The following is a 12,944-nucleotide window of genomic DNA, read 5'->3' as shown; positions in this document are numbered from 1 at the left end:
TGCATGATAAGAGTTTAGCAAAACTTACTTTTTAATGTTTTTTGTATAATTATGTGTGTGTATCTTTAGCACAGCATACTGATCCCATGGATGATCATTTTGCATTGTGCTCCATTATCTACTGAGAACCAGATGACTTGAGTTACTTTTTATATATTTGATTTAATGTGTATTTCTCAAATATTTAAAAAGTCCAAACTTTTTAACATGAAGCTATTTTTGGTCAAATTAGTGTAGTTTACAGTTCGGTCATGTTGTGTATGTTAATCCAGATTTTTGTTTCACACAGTTCGTTGGATTGCACGTCCGATACACGGTAGGGAATCTGGCTTCTGGGCATCTAAATGTGACAAACAACATTCAGCACTGCTAAACAGGAAGTCAGCCTGTTGTCTCCACCAACTTAAAGCAAACTGACTCTTTAGAAGCCAAATCCTCGGCTGTATTTATCAGCTAGTTGGTAACTTCTCTCTGGCGCTGGTGGGCAGGAAGAGTATAGCTGAGCGACAGCTGCCCGCTGTGGCGGTAAACAAGGCTGGTAAGAAGAAGCTAAGATGCTTGTCAAGCTGTGAGAAACTGCATTCGAGTGACAATCGACATCATTATCTTCTTAATGGTGCTCTAGAATTTGAGCAACAGGTGCTAATGAACACGCTCAAATGCACGTTTAAGCACACGACCCATACACAAAGAGAAAATAGAGGCAAGGCGGGATCTGTGCTAGGCCACGGTAGAGACTCTCATTCAGCCAAGAACATCATTATTTCATTTTTATAATGTCAAAGGGTTCCTGGCTGTTCCTTTCTCCCATTTACATAAAAGAATATAAACATCAAATTAAATGTAATCAACATGGAAGGAAAGAAAATGTTGGCTGAAAGGCAGCGAGCAGTTAAATTAAAACTCTTGCAAGGAGGCAAAATGGACAGAAAGGACAATGACCCGTTCCAGCTGAAGGTCAGGAGGCCAAAGCATCAACCCACACGTCCACCTTGGAACATGTTTGAATACCCTCCACTCCGCTCCTCCTACGAGACTCATGCATATGTGCACATCCACTTCAGAAACAGTCAGCCGGTCATTACAGTGCTACACGCATACAGTATATGCTGTACAGAGAGAGCTTGCAGTGCGCACTGTAGCCTATTCTCAGCATTCTTCAGTTTTCTTTGCTGAATTCATTTCAGGAAAAATTAGAGTCCCAAATATTGATGTTCTTTAGTGTTAGATGTTTAATTGAAAGAACAAAAAAAGAAAAAGTAACCTTCAATCTGTACTTACTAAACATTAATGACGAGTTTTCTGCTGATCAGTTAAGTCAGAAACTGACATCTCTGATCTCCAAAGGTAACTCCAGACTTTTTAGATGCTTCTTTTCCGTTACAGCTTCAGGTCTGCAGGCGTCTTCAGATTTTCCTCAAGGACCATTTTCATTCTTATTTCAACTCTGATGCCATCATTCATTCATTATTAGATTCAGTTCAAGAAAAAAACCTTCACAAGCAACTGCTCAAAGAAAGGTGCTTTTGGGTTTAAGGATTTGCACAACTAGTAAGCTAGACTATTAAAATGTTGCTCCCCTGCTAGTTGGAACCAGAAATATTGGTCTTTAAACCCAGAGACTCAACTAATGCGTGAATGCTGTTAACTGTTGGGTCAGAGATGTAACAATGCCACACCAGCCAGGAAAGGAAGACCGCCAAGGTAACAGAAAATAGATGGCTGCATGAGCAACAATGAGCAACAGCAATGAGCAACCACAGGCTGCCCAGGTGTGCAGGCTTTAACCTGCAGGGAAATGAGGCTCAAACGGCCTCATATTTCAGTGAGACTAGTAAAAGAATATGATTTGCAGCTTTGAAATCCACATATGATATTTGTACAGGTAATGCAGATAATAATTATCTATTCAATTTGTGAGCTTCATACTTTTTGGACTAATTAGTCTGCCTTTCCTTATGTGTAAACGAGTAGTAAATTTGTCTGTTGGAACATCTCTGCCTCATATGTAGGACTCTCTTGCTGTGAGGTGACGGTGCTAACCACATGCCACAGATAATAAGCGCTGAGCAGTTTGTCTTACTTCTTATGGCTGCCGTCTGCCTATTTTACCATAAAAGCCTAATTGGTGAAGTTCCACTGCAGTGGGTATCGTTCCCTGGTCCTTCCATCTCTGCACTGAAACTTTTAAATGTCTTTCTGAGTGATACATGCACAGGTGTGTTGATCTGTTTGCCACAGTAGCAATTTGTTGTTTATCTGGAGAATTATTAATGCAACAGGATGTACCTGACCACAGTTTGCAGGGGCACAGCAAAAGATTTGAATATTCACACATTTTCATGGACGCGCACAACAAACTAAGTTGTATTAACTTGTTAACACACCACAGCTTTACAAAGCTCGTCCTTGGCGCTGTAGAGTTTTCCGTACCACTGTAACTGCACATCATTTGGCATCTTTTTATAATTTAATTCGTCCGTACAAAGAATGTTTGTTTTTTTGTATTCTCTCCTGATGTCGACTGCCCTTGATGCTACATCTCTGAAAGAAACTTTTAAATGCCATCAGTAGTATGTTCCAATTATTGCAGCAGCTCAAAAGGCAAAAACATGTGCAGCGAATAACAGCAGCAGACAATAAAATAAAGTAAAATTCAATCAAACTTTTCTGATGACTCGATGTTTGTGTGGATAGCTTAAAAACTTTTTCCATCTCTCTGTTGCTTTAAGTTCTAAACATATACTGTATTATATCAGCCTAGTTATGCAATATACTATGAAAATGTTTAGAAAGGTGACTGATTTGTCTGTCTCGCTTCTCTGTGTTTGTCCGCAGCACAAAGACACCCAAACAGGCAGTATTTGCTGGAAGCATGCAGCTCCTGGCGGGTATCAAGCTGTGCACAGGCAGAGTTCTCACCAACCACCCCCATTATGAAGATAAAGACCTGCGGGAGCGGACCAGACAGGTACTGTAGGCTGCAATAAAACGAAACTGCCAGAGGGGCTGCAAGATAACACAAACACAATAAATGGAAAATCTGAAGTAAATTGATGGTAATTACAGTGTCAGCTTCATAACACTGAGTCAGGTGGATTTGAATGCCAATTAGCAGCTTGGATTCGCTTTAAGAATAATCATAGCTGTAATATTTGTGTTTCGAAAGAGGTGGGAGATCTGACAAAGCTTTACCTCTCTGCTTGCCGAAAATGTATTACTGAGCAGCGCAGGCTGTAATAGGAGTCAGTGATATCTTTTAAAGCGGTGTTTGGAATTCAGTTCACTTCAGTGGATATTCATCAGTTCACAACGGCAATTTTCTCAAAATGTTTTATGTTGTAAAGATTCTACCTGGAGTCTTTCTTTTTATTTATATTCACAATTAAACAAAATGGTGGAGAAAAAGAAAAAAACCCACTTCTTCCACCCCACACGATTGTGTTTCAGAGGCTAAACAACGGTGCGATTTCTCCCACCTTTTCTCTCCCACTTTTGTTTTGAAGTCTTATGCATATGTCAGCTCTTCCCCCAGTGTGTAGCCTGTTAACACTTGTAATAACCAAGGTATTGTGTGGCGATCCTTCTAAGCCAACGCTTAGTCATGGCTTTTTTGTTCGCTGCCAGTAGGACCTTTAAAAGGTATTTGTCTGTGTGATTTAATTTATCTGGAAAGCGTCCAAGGTAAAGACATGTAAAATTAGAAAATGCAGAAAATGTGACCGTGATCTGCCATCTTTTCTCCACCTTCTCTCCAGCACACCGGTTAAGTTCCAGTTAATTTAGATTTCTGTTTAAGAGTAACAAAGAAGCCCCTCCACATTCAGTTACTTGTTACTTAGGTATCACAAAGGTATCACATGCTCTGTGTTATCCTTGTTCAAAGAAATGGTACAGTTTGTGTTTTTTTAACCTTTGGGTCTTACTGGAATTATATGCATCGATACATATCTGAATATTATCTGACAGTTCTTGTTCTTACAAACATAATCACAGATTTGTAAGTATCTGTGAAAGTCCTGCTCATATAGCTGAGTTTGCATGTTAGTGCTGTGACTGTGTGGCCTCCCAGAGACAGACAGGTGAAATATTCAGGATGTACCTCACATCTCGCCCAATGTCAACTCACCTCGACCCTGAAATGGATACGCAGTTAAGAAAATGGATGAGTGACAGCTTTGGGTCATCTGTTCAGGCATATTATGTAATGTATAATAATAATGTATACTTTATTAATCCGCGTAGGGAATTTACTCCTCTGCATTTAAAACGTTCACTCAGTGAAGCAATGGGCAGCCACCAATCCAGCACCGGGGGAGCAGTGTGTACAGACGGGTTCTTGCTCAGGGGTACCTCAGGGTAGCCGTTCAGTGGATTCCCGACCTTCCGATCATGGGGTGACCACTCTATCTACTGAGCTTTCCCTACCCTTGTTCATTGAAACGGTTCACTGTGGGTAGCTAAGAGAAAAAAAGGGCAGGTGGAAGGGTGTGGCGTTCAGAAAAGAACTCAAGTTTAAAATTTATACGTAAAATGAGAAAAACAGTTTTTTGTTTCTGTCATGGAACATAACAGCTTTGTGTTGCTGGGTTGAACCAACCTGCTCACACTCCAGATGCTGGACTGCCTGCACATCAGTCAGGAAGGGCTGCTGTGTAGATGCATCTATTGCTTTGTAGTTCTCAATGCACGAAAGCTCACCTAACCCCAGTCAGTGGGGATTCTTTTTTCTTTCCTTCTTCTCTAATTTAATCAACACAGTAAACGTGCGAAGTGAAGCAATTTTATTCTATAATGAAACCCCCTAAAACCCATTACCCCTCCAGACCCCCCCTCCTTTTTTCTCTAGCATTTTTTTTGTCCCTCACTTTTTCCGGCCCACAATGGCATTAATACACCATTTAAAGTTATTTTAAACACTAGTAAAAATATGTAAAACCTCATTGTGTATATATATATTTCAGTTTTGGTCATTTGCATTTTGAATTATGTTCTTTAAAAATCCCAAAGAATCAACAGTCAACCTGGGAATTAAGTGAACAGATATTTTTGTGTTACCAGCTACGGCCCGAGTGCACAGTTACACTAAAGCCACAGTAACTGAGTGCCAGTGTAGCTGCACACCATTTGATGCATTTTCCTTGTTTTGATTCAATTTTATTTAAGTAATATTTAACCTTTATACATTATTTTGGTGCTGCAGGCAGTGTCAGAATTTTCAGGCTATTTCCAGATCTTGTTGTTGCGTTATTCCCGCCCTCCTCTACACAGTGAAATCTGTTTTGTACAACATCCCCACCCATCCATCTCACTCAGCTCTGTACTAATGTCTTGCGTGAGAGACCAGGGAATTGTCTGTAGATGGGGGCCATTGACCTGCAGTGATTGTCTGAATGAATATGGGATCAGAAGATGCACTGAGTACATTGTGCATCCATTATGGTGGAATGAATGGTAACGTAGGAAAAATGGAGCCTAAAAGTGCTGTGTTCCAGTAAAGGAGAGATGAATGGTGGCGCATGTGCTTGAGTGCATATTAGTATTGTAATGTATGTGAGAAATGCTGTGGAGGCATTGTTTTCTTTTTTCCCTTTTTCTGTGAATGTTTTTTTTTTTCTGCAGAAATCAGGTTAAACAAAGCAGCAAAGGCAGCGTTTCACTTTATTTCTGTGTATTATTCATGAATTCTCTTTGTATTGTGTTTTCATTAGTATATTTTTCCCTTTGGCCTCTTACTACATGCCCTGCCAATGCACTTAAATAACTGGTTGTCACTCCCATATTGACTGAATTCAGACAGTGAAATAGAAAACATGACAAATATCACTTTTTCCCAAACATGCTGCAAACCACATACAGCTAATGACCAAACACAATGGAGAATTACCTTTATTATTACTTTTTTTCTGCTTCTGCATGCGGCGTGTCTTCTTTGCAATGAGCGGAAAGTAATGTGTGGGTCATTTCTCGGGTAGCTGAGCCTGTGATTTGCCTCCCAGCGGGAAGTCAGCCATGCTGAGCCGCTGGCGAGGCTCGAGCCTAGTATGGAGCTCATTAATGGACCACGACACTGGTTCAGGCCTACTGGGCTTTATCTGTGTCCAGCTATCTTTATGAGGACCAGGCTGAGTTTTAGACCACTGGAGAGAGAATATTTTGGAAGAGTGAAGACATTTTGGGCAGTCCTCTCTTTTTCAGTCCTTATCAAAAGGCTGTTTTAGGGTCAAGACTCCATTTTAGGATTAGAGTTTGGTTAGGGTTAGGTTTAGGTAAGGTGCTAGAGAAACCGTTAATACCAGTGAATGTCCTCATAAAGACAGCTGTGCAAACATGGCTCTGTTTTCTTTGTTAATGTGGAAGAAAGCTGCATAAATGTATTTTAAAACACGGTCTCACTTCTTGTGCAAGCTATAAGTGTCTCTGCAAAATTATTAATTAATAATAGACAACAAGTATAGTTATTCCCATCACCCGCTGTAGTCCGTTCTATGTTAATTTGCATACCTATAGTATTGTGCAAAAGTCTTGAGCCACACGTCACATCTTTGTATTTTACTAGAAAAATGGGATAAAGAGATTTATAGTGATTTATTGTAACATGTCAAAATACTGGAAACAGTATATAAAACAAAACAGAGTTTATGCAATACTAACAAGCTTGAAAGTCAGTATTTGGTACGACCACCTTTACCTTTAAGACAGCCCGAACTCTCTTAGGTGAGTCCTCTTGTAATTTCTTTAAGTACTTAACAGAAATAGTTCTCCTGGGTTCTTGAAGGACATCCACAGCTTTTCTTTGGATGTTTCTGCCTTTTTTCCCGTTTTCGGTCAAGAGGATCCCACAGTGCTTCGGTGATGTTGAGGAGGTCAGTCCATGACTGATGATGTTTAACTGTGTGTTTTCTGTCCAGATATGCTTTTACTGAAGATGAAGCCTTTGCCTTGCATGCTTGCTTTCAGTTGGTACAGAAATCCGATGGTCCTTCTCTGTATTCATAAGTTTGACAATATGCCCAACATCACTGGCTAAAATGCAGCTGCAAACCATGACAGAACCTGTAGACACTCACTGTGGTACCTCTCTCCTCAGATACTGTTCATCATGTTGTAGATGGTCTTTTAGGTCTGTCACATCTTCTTGGGAATTTTTGGGAATCACCTTTTTTGTACAACTAAACAATTTTATGTTATCTTAAGAGTCCACGGAAAATGGTTGGGCATGATGGATGGGATGCAGCCAATGTCAAAGAAAAACTTTGAAAGACCTCAAGAAAGCCTGGAGAAGTATTTCTAAAGACCCCTTTAAAGTCTGGCTCCTTGGAAGCAAAATATAAAGAAGTGGGGGGTTGGTTCAAGACTTTTGCACAGTACTGTTCCTTCTATCCATGGTGATTTTGGTGGTAACTGCTAAAACAACAGTATTTATATACCAGTTGTTTTCTTGTATACTACATAAAACTACATGTACAGAGTGGTTTCTTTAACAAATCCGAGCTGATGAGGCGATACTGGCATTTTGACTTAGTTCTCACACGTAAACATTTTAGGCAAAGCAAGTTTCAGTCTCTTCTTCCCAGATATGTCAGTGGAAATAAAAAGCGATGAAATCTAATATGTGGTTGCAATGACACCTGTTATAACTACACACACATTCAGCTGGTAAAATGCTCAGTGGTTTTTAAATCTGATGACTGACATGGCCGTTCACCCACTCTCCAGTTTTTGACACCAGTGAAAGCTGAACCACAGGCAGTGCATTTGGGGTCATTGTGTTTTTGCAGGATAAAGAACCAGCTAATGAGATTTGAGGGGGTCCTTTTATATAGCCATAGTTTTTCTTTCTTTACAGCACACAATGGTAGGTAGTCCACTAATGAGAAGGTCGGTGGTTTGATCTCCAGCATCCTAAGCCTGCATGTTGAAGTAACCACAGGCAACATCCTAAACTGTGTGATGGATGTGGTTCGGAGGGTAAAGCACTTTAAGCAGTCAATAAGAACAGAAGCGGCTTTCTATAAGTGCGGCTCGTTTACGGATTACTTCTGAATTCATCCAATACATCGTCAATAAAGAGCGAGCCAGTTCCACAGCCAGCAGCACATCACCCGCCATGACATGACCTCCATGTTTCACAGATATACTGATGTAATTTAGATGTGTACTTACTGCTTTTCGTACACACTTTGGGGTTTCCCTTACTTTTATAAACTTTTTTTAAAATTTGTCTTTGGAGTTGCTCTTATTAGCAAATTCCAGTATGACATTTTCCTGGGAACTGCTGCCATTGGTGGGGGGTTAAAGGGTTGGTGCTTTTATAGGATCTACATATAACCTCAAGCTGCTGGGGAACTTCCTGTGATGCTTTGAGAACCTTTTCATCCCCATGTATTGACATATGTATATTTGTATATTTACCCTGTCCTCATCTTCCTCCCCACAACTGCTCACTCCTAAGGGATCATCTTACTGTTGGGCGTCTCTTTTCTAACATTCTGGGGTCTTAAAGATTTAAAGCACTTAGAGAAAACCGCTGTGAACTGGTGCTATAGCCATAAAACTGAATTGAAGTTTCATTATTTGACAGAAATTGGTTAATTTTCCTCTTTTATGACCATCTGATTGGAAAAGTGTATTACATGTAAGTAAATTAAACCTCAATTAGGAAAACTTGATTTTACTATAACCCTTTTGCTAGACCATTTTAAAGTCAAACATGTCTTTTTTTTCTTCTTCAGAGAAATCCACACTGCTGTAGTTGATTATATCCTTTTGTCGTGTTGTTATAATAGCTTTGTTTTTGCTCACACATGAGCTGCTTTTCAGTCATAATCAGTTGTGTGGTCTTTGCATGGGTGTTTGCCTTCTGGCTCCAATTGCAATCTCAACAGATAATACTGCACAATTCAGTTCACTTTATGTGCAGCAATTCATAACTGACTTCATGTCAGTGCACTTTAAATCGTGAGGGCAGCCCCTGACAATTGTCAGCGGTTAAGTGATTTTCACACACGTGGAGGTGGCGTCAATCAGCAGAACAAAGCCATTTCAAACATTAAAATGCATTCAAAGACCAATAAATGAAGGTTCATTGCTTCTTTATTTTAATTAATTTTACACTTCTGGTAAAATTCTGCGATCTAGGTACTTCATGAATCTTTTGGCACCCACTAAGAGGTTTTAGGACTGCAGTTGTTGATAATAAGGGTTCCATCCTCATTACCTTCTTACATACATCTTGATCCACAGAAAAGCTCTCATGCAGTCAATCTAAAAAGTTGCCACGACTCCACTTAGTCAAGCGAAATGGTCGATTTTTGACACCACAGGGGAAAACGACAAAAAAATTAAGAGGCATCTCTTCTTTAAAAACTGGAGATAAGAACAGTATTGGTCTATTATATTCAGCTACAGCCCTGATGATTTCCTGAGCGTCAGGTGACTTGGCATCATGTTTTCATTGCTGATCAAATAGAGCTTGTAGGGTTGGCATCAGTGGACTTTCACTCAGCACCAATCTGTGAGTTCAAGAGAAACAATTAATGTTTTCTTCTGTTAACACTGCCCACTGGCAAGAAATTGGTTTCATATTAACCCCCTCCCAGTCCGAGCTGTCCAGACTGCGTTAGCTACCTTGGTAGGTTGCAGGTGTTTGCAGGCTACAGCTACGTGAAAGACTCGGAGCCTTGAATTTGTTTGTGGTTCAGACGGAGGCAGAAAAGTCAAGAAAAAATCACCAGCGATTTAGATTCGGTTTTGTTAGTTGACTTCTTTATTTACTCGAGCGTAATAGACATTTTTGTTTATCAAATGCTCAAATAAACTCAAATAAGGTACCTGCTTCCTGACACTGTGCCTGGAAAACCTGCTGGGGTTTTAACAATAATGCTGCCGGGACTTTGTCCGCCAGGCTGTGCAGTGCTTTAGTTCATCTCAGTGACACAGTGTGGTTCAGTGAATTGTTCTAAGCTGGTTATTTACAGCAGTTGAGATATTTAAAAAAAAAAAAAAAATTGGCACAGATGAACAAACTGTATTTTTTTAAATACACTGAGAGCTGGATCAGTTAAATATTGATTTGGAGCTTTTCATGAGATCATCTCGACAGGATGAAAACTGTGACACTGATTCTCAGACTTTTAGCACCGCTGTAGTACTTTTAGAGTCATCCCTCACTTAGTGTCCGATTCTGTCAGTTCTGGACTATTTTTAATATCTAATATTTAGTTGTCACTTTATTTCCATTGTGATTTTCCACCATATTTCATCACCAGCCACAGAAGGGCTCTCCAAATGGCGCCAGTGAATGCTCGTCATTTTTGCATCATCGCCGACAGATGTAGGCTCGTTTGCAAAGGAAGGTGCTCATGCTTGTGTCATAGTGGTTAATCACTTAAAGCACAATGTAGTGAGTATATTTGATACTCACCATTAAGATGGTCCAAAAAAACAACCAACAAACAAACTAAAACAGCACTTAGTGGTTAAATTAGTGAGATTTCAGCCACAGGTGAGATTGAGTTGGATTGTTGCTTCAGTTTTTTTACAGCTCATTTGAACCTTTCTAAAAGCTGCTGTTGGGCTGTGTTTTGGCCGTACAATAAATCAGCTCTTAGCCAGTTCTTACAGTATTTATGGGTTGCATAATTTGTCCATTTAAATCTTTTGTCTGCTACAAATAAAAGATGAACCATGAGTTTTCCAGGAAGCTGGGATTTATGTTTTCAGCTTTAGTTCTTGTTCCCCCGCCGGTTTTGTTTGAGTCATAATTGTTTTCATTCTATTTTTTTGTTTTTCAAAGTAAACGTTTCCTAATTGGAATAAACCAAGTTTCATAAACTGTAATTCAGAAAGCAAATGTGTCTGGTAATTGAGTTCCAGGGGAGACGTTTTCCCCTCCCAGCAATATTAAGTTAACATTGGCTTCCTTCCAGGAAATCCTTACATATATATGTGTGTGTGTGTGTGTGTGTGTGTGTGTGTGTGTGTGTGTGTGTGTGTGTGTGTGAGAACAGGTGTATCAAGTGTACGCTCGCCGCTCCCCAGAGGAAGTCTACGATATCCTGAAGGCTATTGGGGCCGACTATGTGGTGTTGGAAAACAGCATCTGCTACGAGCGGAGGCACAGGCGAGGCTGCAGACTGCGGGACCTGCTCGACCTGGCCAACGGACATGTGGGTGGCTTTCATTTAATGTGACTCACTGTGTGTGTGTGTGTGTGTGTGTGTGTGTGTGTGTGTGGCAGCATGTGCCGTCCGATCTGCCGACTCCTGCGACTCGGTGAAAGCTCTCAGCCTCCGCAGACAGATCAATAGTCCCACTTCTTATCTGCGCGTCACTGTCTCTCACTCTTTTGCCGCCGCATCCCCCACTGCGCTCCCCCAGACTCTTTATTTTGATGTCAGATGCGGCTCGCCAACTATTTGGATTACCAGAGGCGAGACGAGCTTCGGTCTGGCCCAGCGTCGTGTAAGACACATGAAACGCTGAAACGCAGAGTCGGGGTGTGCTCGCGACGCCGTAAATGTCACACAGCGTACACAACATCTGACATCTAGACAGCTTTATTGAAGGAATGCTGGATTTACGTCTCTTTCTGTCTGTCCTTTGCTTCCTCTCATACTTTCTTTTATTTAGCTCTTACTCTTTTTATCACCTGTGGTCTTTCTGTCTGCCTGTTTTGTTTTTCCTTCTTAGCGTCTTTTCTTCTTTTTTTGCTTTCATTTTTAACACCAGGATGCCTTTCCTTCCTTTTTTTTTCTGCTCAGTGATCCAGTGCTTTCCCTGTAACACCCCGAGTGTTAATGACTATAACAAACTATATAAGATGTGATGGTTGTATCTTTACTTGTACACACCAGGTAGCCACCACATTAAAATCTCCCCGTGTACCATCAAGACATTTCTGACCCACTGGGGCAAAGCCACATGACCTGTGGGGCGTCCTTTACTGCTGGAAAACTTTATTTTGGCTTCCAGCGATGATGATGATGATGATGATGATGGAACATCATCGCTAATCTTACTCCAATGAAAATGCAAAGTGAAATCACCAAATAATTACAAATACCCACTGCAGAGCATTTGCATGTGATTATGAACCTAAATATTTATGCATATTCCTCAGAGGCTAATTCATACTTCCTACACTCTCCCTTAATACAGCGGTCCCCAATCTTTTTTACGCCACAGAACGGTTTAATGTCAGACAATATTTTCACGGACCGGCCTTTAAGGTGTCGCTGATAAATACAACAAAATAAAACGATACGACCGAGACAAAAACAGTGGCTTTTTGTAAATATACTAATAAACATGAATTCACTGTGTAATTGTGTAACTTTATTAGCAGCGTCCTCCTGAAATGCGGCAACAACATTGAGAGTAACATCCTCCTCTCTGGTCGCTATGGTAACGCATAAACATTTCTTTCAAAAGACACACAGCTACAAAACAAATATAAAGTACATGAAAATATATAGAAACTGAATTCATAACACAAGGAAAAGACCCAGGGAAACAGAGTTAATGATAAAAACCCTGAAAACCATCAATTTCACACCCGAGCCTCAACTCCCGCGACCAAACAACTCACGGACCGGTACCGGTCCACGACCCGGGGGTTGGGGACCGCTGCCTTAATACACAGTACAGCTTCACTATAAGCCTCAAAATAGTTGTAGCTCCACTCAAACATGGCTCAGTGCTTTTCATGTTGTGGCTTATTTAGTGTTTTTAAATGTGACACTTTCAGAATTCAAGTGTGTGAAACTATAAAATATTCATGACTGAATATTCGACAAAAAGTTAATACTTTTCTTTTTTTTATTGAAAGTTTATCATTCAGAAACTTTCACAGTCCCACCCACCACTTTTTAAAACTGGAAGTGTTGCGTCTCGCCAGCAAACAGTGCCGTTCTGTGGGATCCTTTTTAGAAGCTGATATT

General features: G+C 40.4%; 1 protein-coding gene across 3 annotated transcripts in view; it reads left to right on the top strand.

The window, feature by feature from the left end:
- dpy19l3 (dpy-19 like C-mannosyltransferase 3) overlaps positions 1–12,944 on the top strand; it is an 89,065-nt gene that overhangs the window by 70,127 nt on the left and 5,994 nt on the right. For all 3 annotated transcript variants that reach the window (XM_005447755.4, XM_025908210.1, XM_025908207.1), the window contains 2 exons: positions 2,839–2,971; positions 11,013–11,171. In XM_005447755.4, the coding sequence (XP_005447812.1) occupies positions 2,839–2,971; positions 11,013–11,171 (292 nt within the window). The remainder of the gene's footprint in view (positions 1–2,838; positions 2,972–11,012; positions 11,172–12,944) is intronic.

The sequence above is a fragment of the Oreochromis niloticus genome, linkage group LG1 (assembly GCF_001858045.2).
Source record: "Oreochromis niloticus isolate F11D_XX linkage group LG1, O_niloticus_UMD_NMBU, whole genome shotgun sequence".
In the NCBI taxonomy this organism is placed as follows: domain Eukaryota; kingdom Metazoa; phylum Chordata; class Actinopteri; order Cichliformes; family Cichlidae; genus Oreochromis; species Oreochromis niloticus.
This window is presented reverse-complemented; position numbering and strand designations above follow the sequence as displayed.